This window comes from Xenopus laevis, chromosome 1S (assembly GCF_017654675.1).
Source record: "Xenopus laevis strain J_2021 chromosome 1S, Xenopus_laevis_v10.1, whole genome shotgun sequence".
Taxonomy (NCBI): domain Eukaryota; kingdom Metazoa; phylum Chordata; class Amphibia; order Anura; family Pipidae; genus Xenopus; species Xenopus laevis.
The window spans coordinates 168,629,173-168,647,810 of record NC_054372.1 but is presented as its reverse complement, the minus strand read 5'-3'; the positions used below and the strand labels follow the sequence as shown (position 1 = coordinate 168,647,810).

The 18,638-nt window shown below is 37.4% G+C and overlaps 1 protein-coding gene across 2 annotated transcripts in view; it reads right to left on the bottom strand.

Moving 5' to 3' along the window:
• edil3.S (EGF like repeats and discoidin domains 3 S homeolog) overlaps window positions 1-18,638 on the bottom strand; it is a 311,320-nt gene that overhangs the window by 178,598 nt on the left and 114,084 nt on the right. For both annotated transcript variants that reach the window (XM_018244394.2, XM_018244395.2), the window contains one exon: window positions 6,588-6,620. In XM_018244394.2, the coding sequence (XP_018099883.1) occupies window positions 6,588-6,620 (33 nt within the window). The remainder of the gene's footprint in view (window positions 1-6,587; window positions 6,621-18,638) is intronic.

Here is an 18,638-nt window from a genome sequence, read left to right as displayed (position 1 = left end):
GTGTTCAGAGACATGGGGCAAATTCACTAAGCCGCGAAGCGCCGAACGCTAGCGTTAATTCGCTAGCATTTGGCATTTACGCTACTGCGCAAATTCACTAACGAATGCTGGCGTAGTTTCGCTAGTGTTACTTCGCAAACTTACGCCAGGTGAATTTTCGCTAGCGACGAAACTATGCAAATTCACTAACTTGCGCAGTGTACTAAACGCTACCTTTTACGCTAGACTTCCTTCGCCACCTCAGACCTGGCGAAGCGCAATAGAGTAGATAGGGATTGTTTAAAAAAAAGTCCATTTTTTTTCTAAGTCCCAAAAAACGCTGGCGTGTTTTCTACATGATGGCTGATAGGCTGAAAAAGATCAAAAAAATTTTGGGGCTCCCCTTCCTCCCCCCTACATTTCCTGACTCATGGCAACTTACCTAGACAGTGGGCACATGTGTAGGGCAAAATAAATTTTTTATTTGCAGATTTGAAGGTTTCCCAGGCATTTGTAGTGCAGATACGTGTTCCTCCATTGAAATTTGAATTTCGCGCCGTATGCAAATTAGCCTTCGCTAGCGTAACTTCGCTTTATATAGCGAATCAACGCTAGCGCAACTTCGCAACCTTACGATACCCCTGTGCGCAACTTCGGATTTTAGTGAATTTGCGGAGCCCTGGCGAAACTACGCCTGGCGAAGTGCGGCGAAGTGCGGCGAAGTTGCGCCCGGCGCAACTTCGCATCTTAGTGAATTTGCCCCATACTGTCTGCTTAAATCCAGCTAAATGCAGGCAAATTGATTGGGGGGACATTTCATAATACAGATGGACAATGACCCAAAACATACAGCCAAAGCAACGCAGGAGTTTATTAAAGCAAAAAAGTGGAAAATTCTTGAATGACCAAGTCAGTCACCTGATCTGAACCCAATTGAGCTGCATTTCACTTGTTGAAGATTAAACTTCAAACAGAAAGGACCACAAACAAACTGCAACGGAAACCCACTGCAGTAAAGGCCTGGCAGAGCATTAAAAAGGAGGAAAACCAGAATCTGGTGATGTCCATGAGTTCAAAACTTCAGGCTGTCATTGCCAGCAAAGGGTTTTTAACCAAGTATTAGAAATGAACATTTTATTTTCAGTTTTTTAATTTGTCCAATTACCTTTGAGCCCCTGAAATGAAGTGTTCAATCTTTTTGTTCAACCCAGTGAATTGAAGCTGAAAGTCTGCAGTTCAACTGCATCTGAGTTGTTTCATTTAAAATTCATTGTGGTAATGTATGGAACGAAAATTAGAAAAAAAAGTTGTCTGTCCAAATATTTATGGACCTAACTGTATGAGTAGCCAGTAAGGAACAGAATTCTCCTTTAAATTCATCTAATGCACTATATTCCTTTCTGAGTCATCGGGTTATAGAAGTATGTGGGTCATAATGCTTTAGTCATAAACTGATACGTCTGTGATTGAAATGTGTTGGGAAATAGCAGACTGTTGCATTCATATCATATCTGATGACAATGTCTTTAAATCACTCTGACTCCATGCCATATTTTACAGATGTCAGAAAATATAAATCTTCACCTTTTATATATATTTTTCTCAGTGCAATCTATCCAAATGTTGTTTTTTATGCTTTTTGTTATGACTGAACCATAACTAGCTAGATGAATTGCTAGATATATAGAGCTGGCAAGATGACAGATAAAAGCATGGACAAGTAAACAGATGGGTTGTCAGACATACAAACACACAAATACAATATATATATATATATATATATATATATATATATATATATATATATATATATATATATATATATATATATATATATATATATATATATATATATATATATATATATATATATAGTTCCACAGGTTGCCGGCACTCACAATACAGATGATAGATATGCCTGGGTGCAGAGTCAACAAATAGTCTCTATTCACTGCAAAAAGATTCTGCACTCTCAGGACTTATAATTATTTAAATTAAATTATTTTATTGCAAAGGACTAACGTTTCGGCCTGTCCCCAGTGAGACAGGCCTGGGGACAGGCCGAAACATTAGTCCTTTGCAATAAAATAATTTTTAAATAATTATAAGTCCTGAGAGAGCGGAATCTTTTTGCACTGAATTTTCTTACACATTTCCCTATCTATGGAACTCCTTGCCTTTCTAACTGAAAGTCTAAAATATCTTCAGAGACCTGCATTTGATTAGTGCTCCTTGAACAGCAGAAATGTAAGATACACTTTACATTTCTGTCGCTGTTTTATGTTAAATTATAAGATCTTTGTGGAAGCCATATGTTCCTATGTGCTCCTATGTTCCTTTGTTTCTACATGTGAACAGGTAACAACAAAGCAGGCAACTGAGCATAATTAGTTCTAATTCATAGCACTGAAGTTCACAACACAATTCACTTAATGCAACTAACTGCTACCCACCTATTCTTATACCTGCAGTCATTTGATGCAGAGTTGCTGTTTCATTTTAACTACTGCAAAAACATCACAGCCAAGAAATATAAGGGGGTAAATAAAAATAGGTTTTATTTAAAATGGTGTTTTGCACTGCCCACAATTCCATGGTGAATATTACATTGCTCAATATTACAAAGCAAAGGTTAGCATTAACATCTCCTCTGGCGTTTCGTAAAATATTTTGTCGGAAAAAAAGAAAAGCTTTGCAATTGCGAAATATTATTAGATACACTGCTCATATTCACCAAAGCCATTTGTTCGCAAACATTGCGATGAAGTCATTGAGATCTATAATCAGTCAAAAGGGAGGCAAACATGGTCGCCAATAGGTGTTTGCACACGTTTTAGCGCTAACAAAACATATTACATTTTACCGATAGTATATACATTTTTCTACATGTCAACAGTTGAAATCTTTCCATTAGATTTGCAGAACATCATTAACTCATGATTGTATCAGCCCCTGTTCACCATAAAACATCAAATTGAGCAATCTCCTCCATTATAGCAAGCTACAAATGCACCCCAGCAATCTTCTTTCTCTCAAAGGGGTAAATTTATCAAAGAGTGAAGTTCCGCCACTAGAGTGAAATTCCGCAGCTCTCCATTCATTTATATGGGATTTTGAAAGGCATATTTATCAATGGGTGAAAGTTCACCCTTTGATAAATACACCTATAAAAATCCCATAGAAATGAATGGAGAGTGGCGGAATTTCACTCTAGTGGTGGAACTTCACTATTAACTTCACTCTGATAAATATACCCCAAAGTGGCCTATTTATCAAAAGGTGAAATAGAGCTCATCACCTCTGCATATTTGTTAGAAAGTATATTTCAAATTTTGATCAATATGCCCCATAGTCGCAAAGGTGTAGTTTGTAATAGGTAGCTCTGAGGAGAACTATCACTCCAGAGGGCACAATGGTGTTACAGTGGTGTGAAAAACTATTTGCCCCCTTCCTGATTTCTTATTCTTTTGCATGTTTGTCACACAAAATGTTTCTGATCAAACACATTTAACTATTAGTCAAAGATAACACAGGTAAACACAAAATGCATTTTTTAATTGAGGGTTTTTATTATTTAGGGAGAAAAGAAATCCAAACCTGTGTGAAAAAGTAATTGCCCCCTGAACCTAATAACTGGTTGGGCCACCCTTAGCAGCAATAACTGCAATCAAGCGTTTGCCATAACTTGCAACGAGTCTTTTACAGCGCTCTGGAGGAATTTTGGCCCACTCATCTTTGCAGAATTGTTGTAATTCAGCTTTATTTGCGGGTTTTCTAGCATAAACCGCCTTTTTAAGGTCATGCCACAACATCTCAATAGGATTCAGGTCAGGCCTTTGACTAGGCAACTCCAAAGTCTTCATTTTGTTTTTCTTCAGCCATTCAGAAGTGGATTTGCTGGTGTGTTTTGGGTCATTGTCCTGCTGCAGCACCCAAGATCGCTTCAGCTTGAGTTGACGAACAGATGGCCGGACATTCTCCTTCAGGATTTTTTGGTAGACAGTAGAATTCATGGTTCCATCTATCACAGCAAGTCTTCCAGGTCCTGAAGCAGCAAAACAACCCCAGACCATCACACTACCACCACCATATTTTACTGTTGGTATGATGTTCTTTTTCTGAAATGCTGTGTTACTTTTACGCCAGATGTAACGGGACGCGCACCTTCCAAAAAGTTCAACTTTTGTCTCGTCGGTCCACAAGGTATTTTCCCAAAAGTCTTGGCAATCATTGAGATGTTTTTTAGCAAAATTGAGACGAGCCTTAATGTTCTTTTTGCTTAAAAGTGGTTTGCGCCTTGGAAATCTGCCATGCAGGCCGTTTTTGACCAGTCTCTTTCTTATGGTGGAGTCGTGAACACTGACCTTAATTGAGGCAAGTGAGGCCTGCAGTTCTTTAGATGTTGTCCTGGGGTCTTTTGTGGCCTCTCGGATGAGTTGTCTCTGCGCTCTTGGGGTAATTTTGGTCGGCCGGCCACTCCTGGGAAGGTTCACCACTGTTCCATGTTTTTGCCATTTGTGGATAATGAGTCCCAAAGCTTTAGAAATGGCTTTATAACCTTTGCCAGACTGATAGATCTCAATTACTTTTACTAGTTTATTTTTTAACAAGGGGGGCAATCACTTTTTCACACAGGCCCATGTAGATTTGGAGTTTTTTTTCTCCCTTAATAACGTAAACCTTCATTTAAAAACTGCATTTTGTGTTCCTTCGACATTTTCGACATTTAGAATATTTGTGTTTATTTATTATGCATATAATGCATTCATTATGTGGTGTCTCTATAATTAGCCATTCAGCTGAAGCATGTGCTAGTTTAGACATTAGCCTATAACATGCTTCACAACTCTGATGTTTGTTCTGTTGTTTAAATGGATAACATTTTTCACAGTGACTAACTCTGAAGGGCCCCATATTTTTTTTGCTTACAAAAAACTAAAAACAATTTTAAAAATGTAAAAGAGCATGAGAAATAATATTTCTAAATACTTCATAAAGAAACTAACTATGCTTTGAAACATCCTTCTGGTAGGTTTATATAACTGACAATTACTTACCTTGTGCAGTATATCAAAATTAGAAAAGTATTTTTATCCAATGATAATTTCATCAAAGAGCAGACAGATCGTAGGTGTGCGCCATTATGTGTATACACCCCCATTTGGTAGATTTTATCAGACATATTTTGTTCTTTTGACAAGCATGGTTTTATGACACATCAAACTATTTGTTTTTTCTTCAACCTAGCTGAAATGCTCCTTCTTCGTGACATATAAATTTGCTAAACTGGCTGTTCTGGCTTATCTTTCTGGCTTTTCATATAGAACTAAGTATTTGAAAATCTTTACTACAAGATAATCCTATAAATATTGAGATGGATTTAGATTGCAGGTCTGATTGGATATTTAGGGAGTTATTTATTGAAGTCCAAATGGTTAAAACGTGAAAAGATTTGCGTTATTTTACTATCAAATACACATTTTTAGTGGGAAAAAAACCTCAAATTTTTCAAGATTTATTATACCCCGAGGATGCAAAACATCTTAATCCGAAAATACTCCATCTTCAACCTGTCGAGGTGCTGTAGAAGTCAATGCAGAGGTCCTATTTGAAATTTGAAGATATTATGGTCTGCGCTGGGTTTTGTACAATAATCTGAACATATTGGGCTTTTCCACGATTTCACAAAACATTCAGACTTTTCAGGCAACAAACGCAAAAAATTCCGATTTTTCCCATGACAATCCGAAAAATTTGTGGTTTTCGTGCGATAATCCAAAAAATTTGCTGTTTTTCCCGATCCGATTTTTTCATGGTTAGGGTAAGTTGTGGATTCTAGTTTGGTCTGACTTTTTTTTATTTTAAACAACAGAAAAATTCTGATTTTGAAACCCATTCGTTTTTGGTTCCTCATCCTTTAAAATGAATCATTTGTGCACAAATGCAGTTACATTTCTCAACAGTTCCTTTCATGGGTGTATTTTCCTTCTCTCTACATTTCCCCCCCTTTTAATATTTGCTTCCCTCTTTCTCACTCACTTTTTTAGCGTAAACTCCTCCCCAAACACAGACAAACCAGCACCTCACTAAACAGAACTCTAAATTTGTTTAATTTATAAAGTTGTCTTAGGATCTGGAAATGTCTGCATAATGGCCAGGATATCTTACTCCTAAAATTATTGAACCTACCCCATATTCATGTATAAATAGTTAAGGCTCTCTTTTAAGAGATATGAAAAGCAGTGTTTTAAAATTATAACAAGAAAAAGAAGGAACAACCTTGAGTGCTACATGAAGGGACTATGTCAGTGCTGGCTTGGGAAGGTATAGATTATAAAACATATGTGGCACAAAAAAAAAATAGCACTCAAGAAGATAAGGTAGGTACATGGTATGATAATTGTTCTCGGTTACTTTCACTGTGTAATTTCTTCTTTTTCCCTATCCTACTCAACCTATACTGCTGAATTAAGGGATATCAATAAAAAATCTTGTATCTTGCAACTGAGAATGTCACAATTGCAAACCTCAAATGTCTGAAAAACAAATGAAAACAAATTTCAAAGCATAACTAAAAGCAATATTTATGTTACATTTTGTTCTCTTACCTACTGTTGTTGAGTTCTCTTCTACTTCAACATCTAAAAAAGAAAAAAGTTAATCGAGAACATTAATTGTTAAAGATTACATAATTGACCGCACATTTAATTTAAATACAGTTTAAAAAAAAGAAAGAAACATATATCCTGATAACTGTAAATAATCTGTCACTAGTGCATTCTTTGTACAGCAAATTCTTGGACAAATGACACTAAGGAGCCCATTTACCAGCAATCAAATTGCAATTTTTTCCATGAATATTGAAAAATGTGTAGTTTTCCTATATTTGTAAAAAGCTCTAACTATTCAAAATTTAACTGAAAAAACCTTTAATGCCAAACTTCGCCAAGTAAAAGTTGTCAATGGGAGCTGTGCTGATCGTATTGGACAACTTTTATTCAATTTAAACTTTTAGAGGTTTATAGAAAAACTCAAATTTATAGAGGTTTGCAAGTAATCCATCATTCAGCATTTTTTTTGTTCATACTTTTTATATTCTTTTATAGTCTTTTATTAAATTCAACGGCAATCATGGCTTGAGAGTTTGTGAGTTGACTTGTGGTTTCAAAAACCTCTAAAACTACTAAAATCCAACCTTTAATAAATGAGCCTCAACATATTGTGGCAGGGAAATGGAAGCTTCCAATTTGTCTTGGACAGTAGGATCCAGAAAAGTAAACCACAATGCAACCAACACCAAGGGGCCAATTCACTAAGCTGGAGTGAAGGATTCGAATGAAAAATACTTCGAATTTCGAAGTATTTTTTGGGTACTTCGACCATCGAATGGGCTACTTCGACCTTCGACTACGACCTTCGACTTCGATTCGAACGATTCGAACGAAAAATCGTTCGACTATTCGACCATTCGATAGTCGAAGTACTTTCCCTTTAAAAAAAACTTCGACCCCCTACTTCGGCAGATAAAACCTACCGAAGTCAATGTTAGCCTATGGGGAAGGTCCCCATAGGCTTGCTAAACTTTTTTTGATCGAAGGATTTTCCTTCGATCGTTGGATTAAAATCCTTCGAATCGTTCGATTCGAAGGATTTAATCGTTCGATCGAACGAAAAATCCTTCGATCGATCGAACAAACGTTTAGCGCTAAATCCTTCGACTTCGATATTCGAAGTCGAAGGATTTCAATTCGAGGGTCGAATTTCGAAGTATTTTTTACTTCGAAATTCGACCCTTAGTGAATCTGCCCCCAAGAGGCAGAATTATAAAAACTGAAGATCAAATATACCACAATTCGAGTTTTCTAGTGGCAAATGATGTGATGTAATAATGTAATTCAAGTTTTCTGAACTACAATTTTCATTTAAAAAATAGCTAAGAGTTGGTGAGCTTCTGTAAGAGTCAACAGGAAGTGAATTTTCAAAATTCAAAGTATCTTTAAGTTGGAGTTTTCAGGAACAATTCATATGTGTAATTACTTTTTATGCACAATTTTAAGCAATTGATTTTTCAACATTCAATTTTTTTTCATACATAAGCTTGAGCATGCTTGATTCCACAGCTACTAAGAGGGCTACGGCTCACAGGTACACACTTTTATATATAATATTAAAAAAGATATATTAGTGCAAATTTAGAAAAGTCAAGAGACATACATTAAAAATACAAAGAGTGAAAAGGGGAAAAAAACGGAAAACCTATACTTTGCTTTAAGGCACAGATTTACTAAGGTTTGAACAACTTGCCCAATATTCTTATTCTACCTCGTGGAGAACAACTTATGAACATGGTCAGGACATCTGTTTCACTGGCCACTTGGAGAGGATATGGTAACGCTTTTGAGGAATGGATATTGTTTGGGAAGGGATGTAACCTGCTGGATGATCATGTGCGGCTGCAGATTACAATTGACTACCTCCTTGAATTACAAAATAAGGGGAAATCCGCAGGAGCGGCCCAAAAATCAGGCATAGCTTTTTTCTTTAAATTGTTGGACCTCAAAGACATGACAAAGCATTTTGCCATACTCCAAGCATTAAAGGGCTGGAGAAAACAAGTCGTCTCCAAGGATACCCGTAGACCGGTGTCTTTTACAACAGCTCCACCCATAAGGTTGTAAAAACTCATTATGAAGAGGTCCTATTTGCCACTGCCTTTAGCCTCACATTTTTTGGTGCCCTTAGAATTAGCGAACTAGTTCCTCCCAGCAAAACAAAACCAGGGGGCCTCTTAGCTGAAGACATTGTCCTAGGAACCGATTTTCTTTCTGCATCAGGAAATCAAAAACGGATATATACGGTAATGGAGCATGGGTTACTCTGCTGGGAATAAATAGCCCAGGGTGTCCAGTCGGACTTGCACGATCATTTTCCTTGCTGCGAGCCCATGGTGATAGATTTTTGACTCACAAAACTGGTTCCCCCCTTACACGTTTCCAATTCAATGCGATTTTCAAAAAATGTTTAGCCAATTTAGGGCTGGGCATCACTCCTTTAGAATAGGGGCGGCTACCGAAGCCAGTTTAGGTGGTATGGGTGAAACACAACTTAAGCGGCTCAGGAGGTGGACATATGATTGCTACACCTCCTACATCCGGCCGGGTTTGCTGTTTAACTAAACATTTTCTCATTTACAGGTACCTTTCCACCTGTTGTCCTCTTGGTGGGTCATTCATATATACATCGGGCCAGGTGGCGTGCAGATTACACCCAGATTGCGATGGCTCCATGTCCTCCCTGAGGTTGTTAGCTTCAGCAAGAACTACAACGGCCCATTGGTGCTTGTAGTACACGCTGGTGGAAATGATTGATGTTACTTTAGGATAGCTGAGTTAATATCCATTATAAAATTTGATTTTGATCACTTACCAGCCTTTTTTCCAAAACTAATCATAGTCTGGTCATCCCCAGGGTTGTGTGTCATGGCGCAAGGGGCGTCTCCGCAATTGAACACGCCAGGAGATTGGTAAAAATGAGAGTCTCACGATTTGCATGCGCAAGGGGCTGGGTGGACATACGCCACCAGCAACTAGAGTGCGTTAATTCGGACTTGATGAGTCCGGATGGTGTTCATTTGACCGACATTGGCTAGGATATTTTCCTCTCAGGTATACAAGATGGGGTTGAAAGGGTGCTATTCTTGTTGGGTGGAGGTCGGAGTTCAGTTACATGAACTCCTTGTGGCGAAAAAATTTTGATCCTTGCCTTAGCACTTTATGGAAAAATAATTGTTCTCACATGCCCATTGCTCTTGCAATGGCCGGCATTGGTGTTCTTTGAGTTGAATAAAGGGTTAAGTCGGTTTAAGAAATATGTGTTTATAGGTGCAAGGATCTTTATATAAAACATGATTAATAAAAGCTGTGTCCGACCTTCATCTACATGTTAGCCTCCGAGTTCTTTATTTGGGCAATTTAATTTTAAAAAAGGGTGGGATTGTTGTTCTTCCCTGCAGTCTCTGATGCGGCGCAGCGCCTAGCGAGGCACGCCGTGACTGTTAGGGAGAGAGAGGCAACACTTACCTGCCCCCCGTGCATTGCAGCGATGACGTCATCGCTTGGCGTCGTGCTTTTTATTAGTGGTGCGCGCGAGTGCGCAATCTCTTTTGCCTGCCTCCCTCCGCTATGCAACGAGCATTATCTGGGTAAGATTGGGGGGTCAGCAGCATCCCACCCACCCACCCTTTTTTTGTTTTGTTTCATTTAGAAATGCTAAGCAGTTCTTTTACTTTGTTAATGTATGTTTCGGTTTTACTATTCTGCAAAGAAATTGTCACAGCAAAAAAATTTTGATCCTTGGCTTAGCACTTTATGGAAAAATAATTGTTCTCACATGCCCATTGCTCTTGCAATTGCCAGCATTGGTGTTCTTTGAGTTGAATAAAGGGTTAAGTAGGTTTAAGAAATATGTGTTTATAAAGGTGCAAGGATCTTTATATAAAACATGATTAATAAAAGCTGTGTCCGACCTTCATCCACACTTACTCATAGGCATTCCCTGTTCTGGTCAAAAGCAGCTATTGGAAATTAAAACATATTTACTTTGTGCATGATATTCTGCAGATGAATAAAAACCTGTAGTAAAGCGTAGTTTGTTTTATTTGGACTTCATATTCTGACCCAGGTAGATATGTCTTTAGAGCCTTGTGTAAACAAGGCCCAGTAAAGGAAACACTTTTGGAAAAATTTGGTAATGAAAGACATGTATAAGGTTTATTCAGTTTGCAGGATCAGCTTTATCAGGATATAATTCTAGGAATACAAGATAGTAAGGCAAGCTAGAAAAAAAGCAGTGTTTTGCTCCACCTAAGGATTGTAGCTGGAGGTAACTCTCCTTAGGCATTACTGGCCAAAGTGTATTTAGGCTTAGTATATTAGTGTATTACTCCCTGGACAGTTTCCACTTGGGGTTCTGGATCACTAGCTGGTAGCTTTAAATATATGTTCCTACAGTTGTTCCTGCCCTCCCTTAAGGACATAAGCATACAGGACAACTGCAGGGAGGTATAGTTGCACACCAAACTATCCTTTCCTCAAATACTTAGTGAGGGCCCATCTGCTAGAGTCCAGTGTGACCCATGTTCTACCTGTTCTACCTGATAAGGCATTTTATGGCAAGATTGGGTTACAATGATATATACACAAATAACCATAGAGGAAAATATATTTATATGGATTTAGGATTATATAATTTTTGGTCTAAAGCTCTGCAGTTTAGTATTTAAATTGCTACCAAGTTGCTAGAGGCAGAATTTACAATTCTAAAATTAGAGATGAATCTGAGAGAGCTTGAAATGAAAGGTAAGTAGAAAAACTGTATTATAAAAAAAGGAACTAAGCATTTTGCCATTTCACAGACAACTGAACAAACATTACTCTGTACTGGATACTAAAACTGGACATGTTAACATTTATGCAAGGACTGCAAAAAAACATTGCAAGTGGTTGTGTGGAGATCTTTTCAAGTTATAATTTACAGTTGAAAAAAAGGTAATGTTTGCAGGATAAAGTTTGAATTAATTCATACAGGTCCTAGCACACAAAATTAAATGCATAAATGCTTAATACTTATAAAAGTTAAAGTTGGGACCAATATCTACTAAAAATATATGATTGATGAATTGTAACTGTATGTAACTGTAGCTTTATCAAGCTGATTGTGCCATGTCATATTGATGCATTTGGTGGCAGACTTTATTAGCTAGAGTTCTATCAAGATTATATAAACACTATATATGGTTGGTGTTAGCAATCACTAGGTATGTAGTTAACTATACACTTACAATAGTTTACCCTTTTTAACCCATTTATCCAGTTCTCATATAATTAATTATGAACCTTTATAATGGCGTTTACTCAGAAACTACCTTTCCTTCTCCTTCCCCACTAGTATACAATGACAAACAATACAGAGGGCAAAACCAAATCATGAATCCCTCCATTCACCTATTTTCCCTTTTATTATGTTTTGAGAGCACCAACACAACATTTAATCTACAATTATGTTCAATAATGGTATTGGTACAAAGCTTTTTGTATTCTGTGTTTCTCTTAAATGTTTGACATCAGCCCAGCCCAAGAATATAGAGAGGACCATCAACATGATACCAAACTGCTAACCTGCTTATGTAAATAATCTTCTGATTCCTAAATGACCATTACATAATACAGATTCTCCCAGCGGAGTTCCACGCATTCATCTTCTGCGTCCTCTGCAAGCTGACTGGGAGATCAGTATTTCTGTGAATGCGCAGTTGGAGCAGTTTGCCGGATTTCGACAACTGTGCATGCATGGAATTACACGGAAATTGCCGACCTCCTAGTCAACTTACAGAGGACACGGAAGATGGATGTGTGGAACTCCGCTGGAAGGATCTTCGCCTAGGGGTAAGTATGGGGCATTTCCCCGGGGGGTAGTTAGCCTGGGGGGAGGAGGGAGGTGGTCTACCTGGGGTGGGGGGTACAGTGTACAGTTTTTTTTCCCCACAGGTTAAATTCTCCTTTAATTGTAGAAAGACAGCTGTGTCTTGCCCTGTAAAGTTCGCCCTCCTATGCTGAGCCATTCGCTTGGTGAGCAATTGTTTTGTCTCCCCCAATGTATAGATCTGTGCACTCCTCACTACACTGGACTCCGTATACCACATTGCTTTGTTTTTCTTTTGATGTTGGATCCTTTGGGTGTACCAGTTTATGTCTCCATGTGTTGCTAGGTTTGAAAAACACAGGGACATGGTTTTGTTGAAAATCCACCTGAGTTTCTTCGACACTCCAGCTACATATGGGGTGACTATGTTCCGCCTACTATGTGTCTCCGGGCAGTTTTTTCTATTGGTGTTCCTGTTGGGCTTGGTTGCTGCTGTTTTGACAAAGGCCCAGTCTGGGTAGCCACACGCTTTCAAAGCTCCTTTGTTTTTGGACTCTGTATCAGTTGCCACACATTCTGCCCTGTGGTGCAGAAATCTAATGACACCCAGTTTGTGTTCAAGCGAATGGTGGGAATCAAACAGATATTGATCCGTATGAATGGGTTCCCTGTATACTTCCATTTTCAAGTTACCCCCCTTTTGGATGCATATCAAACATTCCAAAAAAGGCAAGCATGTTCTCGTAATGTGGTATACGGAGTCCAGTGTAGCGAGGAGTGCACAGATCTATACATTGGGGAGACAAAACAACTGCTCACCAAGCGAAAGGCTCAGCATAGGAGGATGAACTCTACAGGGCAAGACACAGCTGTCTTTCTACACTTAAAAGACAAGGGACACTCCTTTGAAGTTAGCAAGGTCCAAATCTTAGATGAAGAAGACAGCTGGTTTGAACAAGGTGTGAAAGAGGCGATTCATGTCAAGGTGAAGAGACCATCTCTGAACAGAGACACGGGCCTTCGACACCACCTGTCTGCCACATACAATGCTGTTCTAACATCTGTACCCCGGAGGTTTCAGAACACTTCACACGTCCATTCATGCAACTCTCACAAGTAACACCTGTTTCTAGGAGTTGCATGACACATTGGATAATCCTATCACAGTAACTACACAGAATCAACACCTCTGTAAATGTCACCTCTTTGAAGAGTTACAATGTGCCATTGTGATTGGATTAGTGGAAGAGTTTAAATGCCAAGAACTTCCCACACCAGTCAGTTGAACTGAAGAAGCTGCTCGGATGAGTAGTGAAATGTCTTCAATAATTACTCTGCAAGTCCAGTTGTTTTATAATTACTTATATTAGATACACCTCTGTCTTGTTTCCTTGTTGCTATAAAGGTTCTACTTCCAGTTTCATTCTTGCCTAAGATGCTGCTGCCTCAGTTTGTTTGACACCAAACTTCCTCTTCACCTCCCATAAGATAGCCGGGGGAAGTCCAAAAGATAACACTGGCTGTGGCCAAGCAGCCATGCTGTGAAGACATGTTTTTGAAAGTGTGACCAGCCAAACAAAGCAGGGATAGTCCCCATTGTCCTTTAATAGCCTTAACAAAGATATATTATAAAAGTATTACAGTCAATGCTAGTCCCCCATATTAAACACAATTGTGAAAAGATATATATAATTATTAAGTGCCCCTTTAAGGAAGAGATTTTAACATGTATGTGAGCTTGGGAATAGCCCGATAATTTTGAAAAGCAGAACTTGTTTCCATAGAAACTAGTCCTTTCAGGGACTTTGAAAACTATAGAAACATGACTTTCCTTTACGCAAAACAATTTATCACAATGAACTGCAGGTTAAAGGGGCATGTATTGTGAAAACTGGGTAGAATAAAGGCCAAAAGGGCTGAGAGAAAGTAATTAGAATGATGCAATGCTTTCATCTATCATTTGCTTAATTATCAATACTTAGTAGGTGCTATTTAGCATGCAAACATCTACATTCACTTGAAATATATTTTTGCTGGTTACATTGTGTCCCACTTTCTTTACTACAAAATCCAAATTATTATTGGAAAAAGAAAACTCGAATTTTTCGAGATTTATTATACCCCAAGGATGGAAAAAGCCAGAATCCGAAAATCCAGCATCTCAGACCTGCCAAGATTGTATATATGTATGTCAATGGGAGAGGTCTCTATCTTATTTGGAAGTATCTGTGGTCTGCGCTGGAATTAGCCCGAAAATCAAAAATTTCTGTCTGAAATCTGAAAAATCTCATAATTCAGAAAAAAAACTCTGAAAAAAAACTCTGAAAAAAAACGTACGATTTGAATTTTCACTCAATGTTATTAAGTTTGTCCCCGATCCGATTGCATTGTCACAGAGGAGTTATATGACCATATAAAAGCATGAGACTAAAGGCAGAGTCATCGAACTCTGAGATTACTTCTACTATTCTCATATATAATAACAGGGGGTGCTTTACTATAATACACAACAAGGGGTACGCAAGTCATACACAAGCCACGTAACAGAAATTACATCACTATGCACCATTTATAAAAAATATAAATTACAGGATATGCATGGCTCTTATATGTATATAATACACAAAAGCCATGAATATCCTGTAAATTATATCCTTATAAACGGTGAGTTCTGATGTCATCAGTTATAAACGGTGAGTTCTGATGTCATTTCTGTCACATGACTCATTAAAATTTGTGTATTATAATAAATAAAGTACCCCCAGTTGCAAAATATGAGGATATTAGAAGTTACCTCGGAGTTCCATGACCTGTATAAAAACACTCGGCCTTCGGCCTCGTGTTTTTATATGGTCATGAAACTCCTCGGTAACTTATAATATCCTTATATTTTACAAGAGGGGGTACTTTATTCACTATATTATAGATAGACATGCCCATGTTACTACAAATCTGTGAATAGAGAACAAGAAAGGACCGCTACTGCTCACCGCGTGTTCCTGAAACCAGGTGCTCAGTCAAACAGTGTCCCACTGTGCACATTTACAAGACTCGACAGACAGACAGCACTTCTGGAACAGGTTTATTGGGGTTGCTGCTGTAAAACCTAACGCGTTTCGGGAGTAAATCCCTTAATCATATGATTAAGGAATTTACTCCCGAAACCTGTTCCAGAAGTGCCGTCTGTCTATTGTGTTACTACAAAACCATGAAAAAAATAACGAAAACACTAAAAAACAGGATGAAAACCCAAACATATAAAACTGTCTGTAATGTAGAAAATTTATGAAGAAATTATCAATAAACTGATGGCTGTGTGCTAGACCAGGGCAAACGTTGCCAGTTTACTACAAAACCCTGAAAAATGAATGCAAACACAAATAAAAACAAGAATGATAACCCAAACATAGAAAAGTAGCGTAGTAGTACTGTACGTGTTGCATCTCAAACTACTTTACAGCCTTAGTTCACCAGCAGAATGCATATGCAGTTTCCCGGAAACCCTCTCCCCCTAAATACTACTAAACCACCATTTCACTTCAGTCAATCTATTTGCCCCATTTCTTTAGAATTTACATTTTCCCTAAAAAACTTGGAATGAAAGGATCTTTTACATTGTATTCTATTTACAAGAACTTCATTCCATCTATTTCCTTGTAAAGTTTAATGTGCAATTTATTAAATAAAGTAAGATAAAACTACTTAATACAAGTATGGGACCTGTTATCCAGAATGCTCAGGACTCGGGGTTTTCTAGATAACAGATCTTTCCGTAATTCATATTTTCATACCTTATGTCTACTAGAAAATCATGTAAACCCAATAGGTTGGTTCCGCTTTCAATAAGGTTGTTTAATTATATCTTAGTTTGGATCCAGTACAAGGTACTGTTTTATTATTACATAAAAACGGATATTATTCTTAAAAATTTGGATTATTTGGATAATGGGTTTCCGGTTACAAATCCCATACCTGTACTGAGCTGAGCCAAACTTTTTTTTATTCCTTTTAAACATTTGGCACACCTATAGGCCAGATTCATCACATGATCCAAATATACAGTATATGGTAACACGAAAAAACGCCTTATGCCAATTCCTCTTTTCTGCCTCTATAGTTTAGAAAAATAACTAAATATGGTGTATTGTGTCCAATGCAAAGTAGAATGTACTGTATATTCTGCAATGGACAAGGCATTCTTCCATGCAACACATATCCAGCGGTCTAAAACTCAGACTAAATAATTGACAGCAACCACCAAAACTCTAAAATTGATAGAATGGATTTTCTCTGTTTATATAAATGCAAAAAGCTTAATTCGATTATGAAAAGTAAACAGATATTTCTGCTTAACGAAAGGAAGTTTTAGGTAAGAGACATTACCTATAATTGCAACTCTTTTAAGTAGAGAGAACAAAAATAACATAACTACAGTGTTTCACAAAACCGTTGCTTTTTGTAATATCTTGAAAGGTAAATTACCAGTTACCACTATAATAGGATCAAACATCTCAAAGGGGACTAACCCCTTCTCAGTAAATTGTCTCTTTCGTTATAAAATCTGGAAAAAATAGACAAGGATTGGAAAAAGAACATTATTATTTCTTGCAACAAACAAGTAAACCTATTGTTTTGTTTTTATCGTTCCATAAAAGCTGCTGATTAGTGTACTGTCTGAAAGCATTTATTCCCTCACCAAATCAAAGTGTGTTTTATTTAAAATACAACATTTGCCTTGCCATTAAATTGTATTTATAGAAAATATAGTACTACAAAGCCAAGTATGGCTGGAGCACACTTTAGCTAGGCATCTGACATACACTACTATCCCATTTCCTAAAAATTTTTATTATTTACTGTTTACTTATGGAAGGCATAAGAGAATAAGGTTTGCTCCATATGATTAATTTATTACTTCATTATTTTTTTCTGCCTGAATCAAAGAAAATATAATTAAATATTATTAAATAATAATATAGTAGATTATATTTTATTAGTGACATGCAAGCTACAACACTCCATCTGCTAACCTGCTGATCACAGATAGAGTAGGACTGACATACAATGAGGGGCATTGACGTGGCACATGAGTTTACATATTTTGGCCAAAATGTGGTAATAACACCTAATTTTTTTTGTAGTAACTATTTTTAAAGGAAAACCATGCACTGGCAGTCTTCCCTCTGCTTCACTGGCTATTATATTGTGCTCCCATCCTCCCAATAATAATAGAAATAGCAAAAATAAAAAAAGAGAATACAGTAGCACCAATTTTTCAACCCAAATTTAAGTTTGAAAGTGAGTTAACAAAAAATCAGAATATCCTATTAAAACACAACCTTTATTTGTACTGTTTAGACATTTGGGGGAATGTAATAAAAGTCGCAAAAAGCAAAGCAAGTTGTGCACAAATAAGAATAAACATTTTAATTTCACAATGTAATATTCTTCCTTAAGCTGTTATAACATTGCGAATTTTAATTGCTCATTGTGAATTTTAATTTCGCATTTCCCACATTTAAGAAGGGCTTGAAGATGTTGAAATCTTTTGGAGCAAACATAACTTTTTCATTAAGAAGTTTCATTACGTTTACTGCGCACTGGTGCAAACTATAACATTTGCAAACCTTCTCCCACTGTTAGAAGTGGTCGTTAAACAGTTTACAAGTACGCAAATCTATATTAAATTTGTGCAAAGGAAAATTTGTTCGCACAAAGGCATAACTTTTCTTCTTGTGAATATTTTTTTTCGTTACCGACTTTTATTACATTCTCACAATTGTGTCATGCGATGATTGATTAAAAGTTGCTATCATGTTTATAACCAGACTCAGCGTTATTACTGAACCTAATCCCTTCTCATTAGAGGTTAACTCTCATTGGAGCAGATTCCCTAAAGGGAGAAGTGAAGCGAAAATTCACCAGCGTGATGTTCTTTCGGAACTTCGCGATTTCCAAACGGGTGCAGGCGTCACTTCGCTAGTGAAGGCTTTAGAAGCTAGCGTTGCTTCGCACTATAACAACAGGAAAATTTTTGCTCTGGAGAATGGAGATAACTCTTCAAATTCAGTAAGATGCGGATTTTACTGAACGTTACCTCATTCACCAGACTTGCCTTCTCCACCTCAGACCAGGCGAAGTGCATAGGACTTCCTCAATTTTTAGTGCAAAAAAACGCTGGCGTCTTTTCCTTTTTTCAGAGTGATAGCCTGCAAAGGTCCATAAATTTTTTTTGGGTA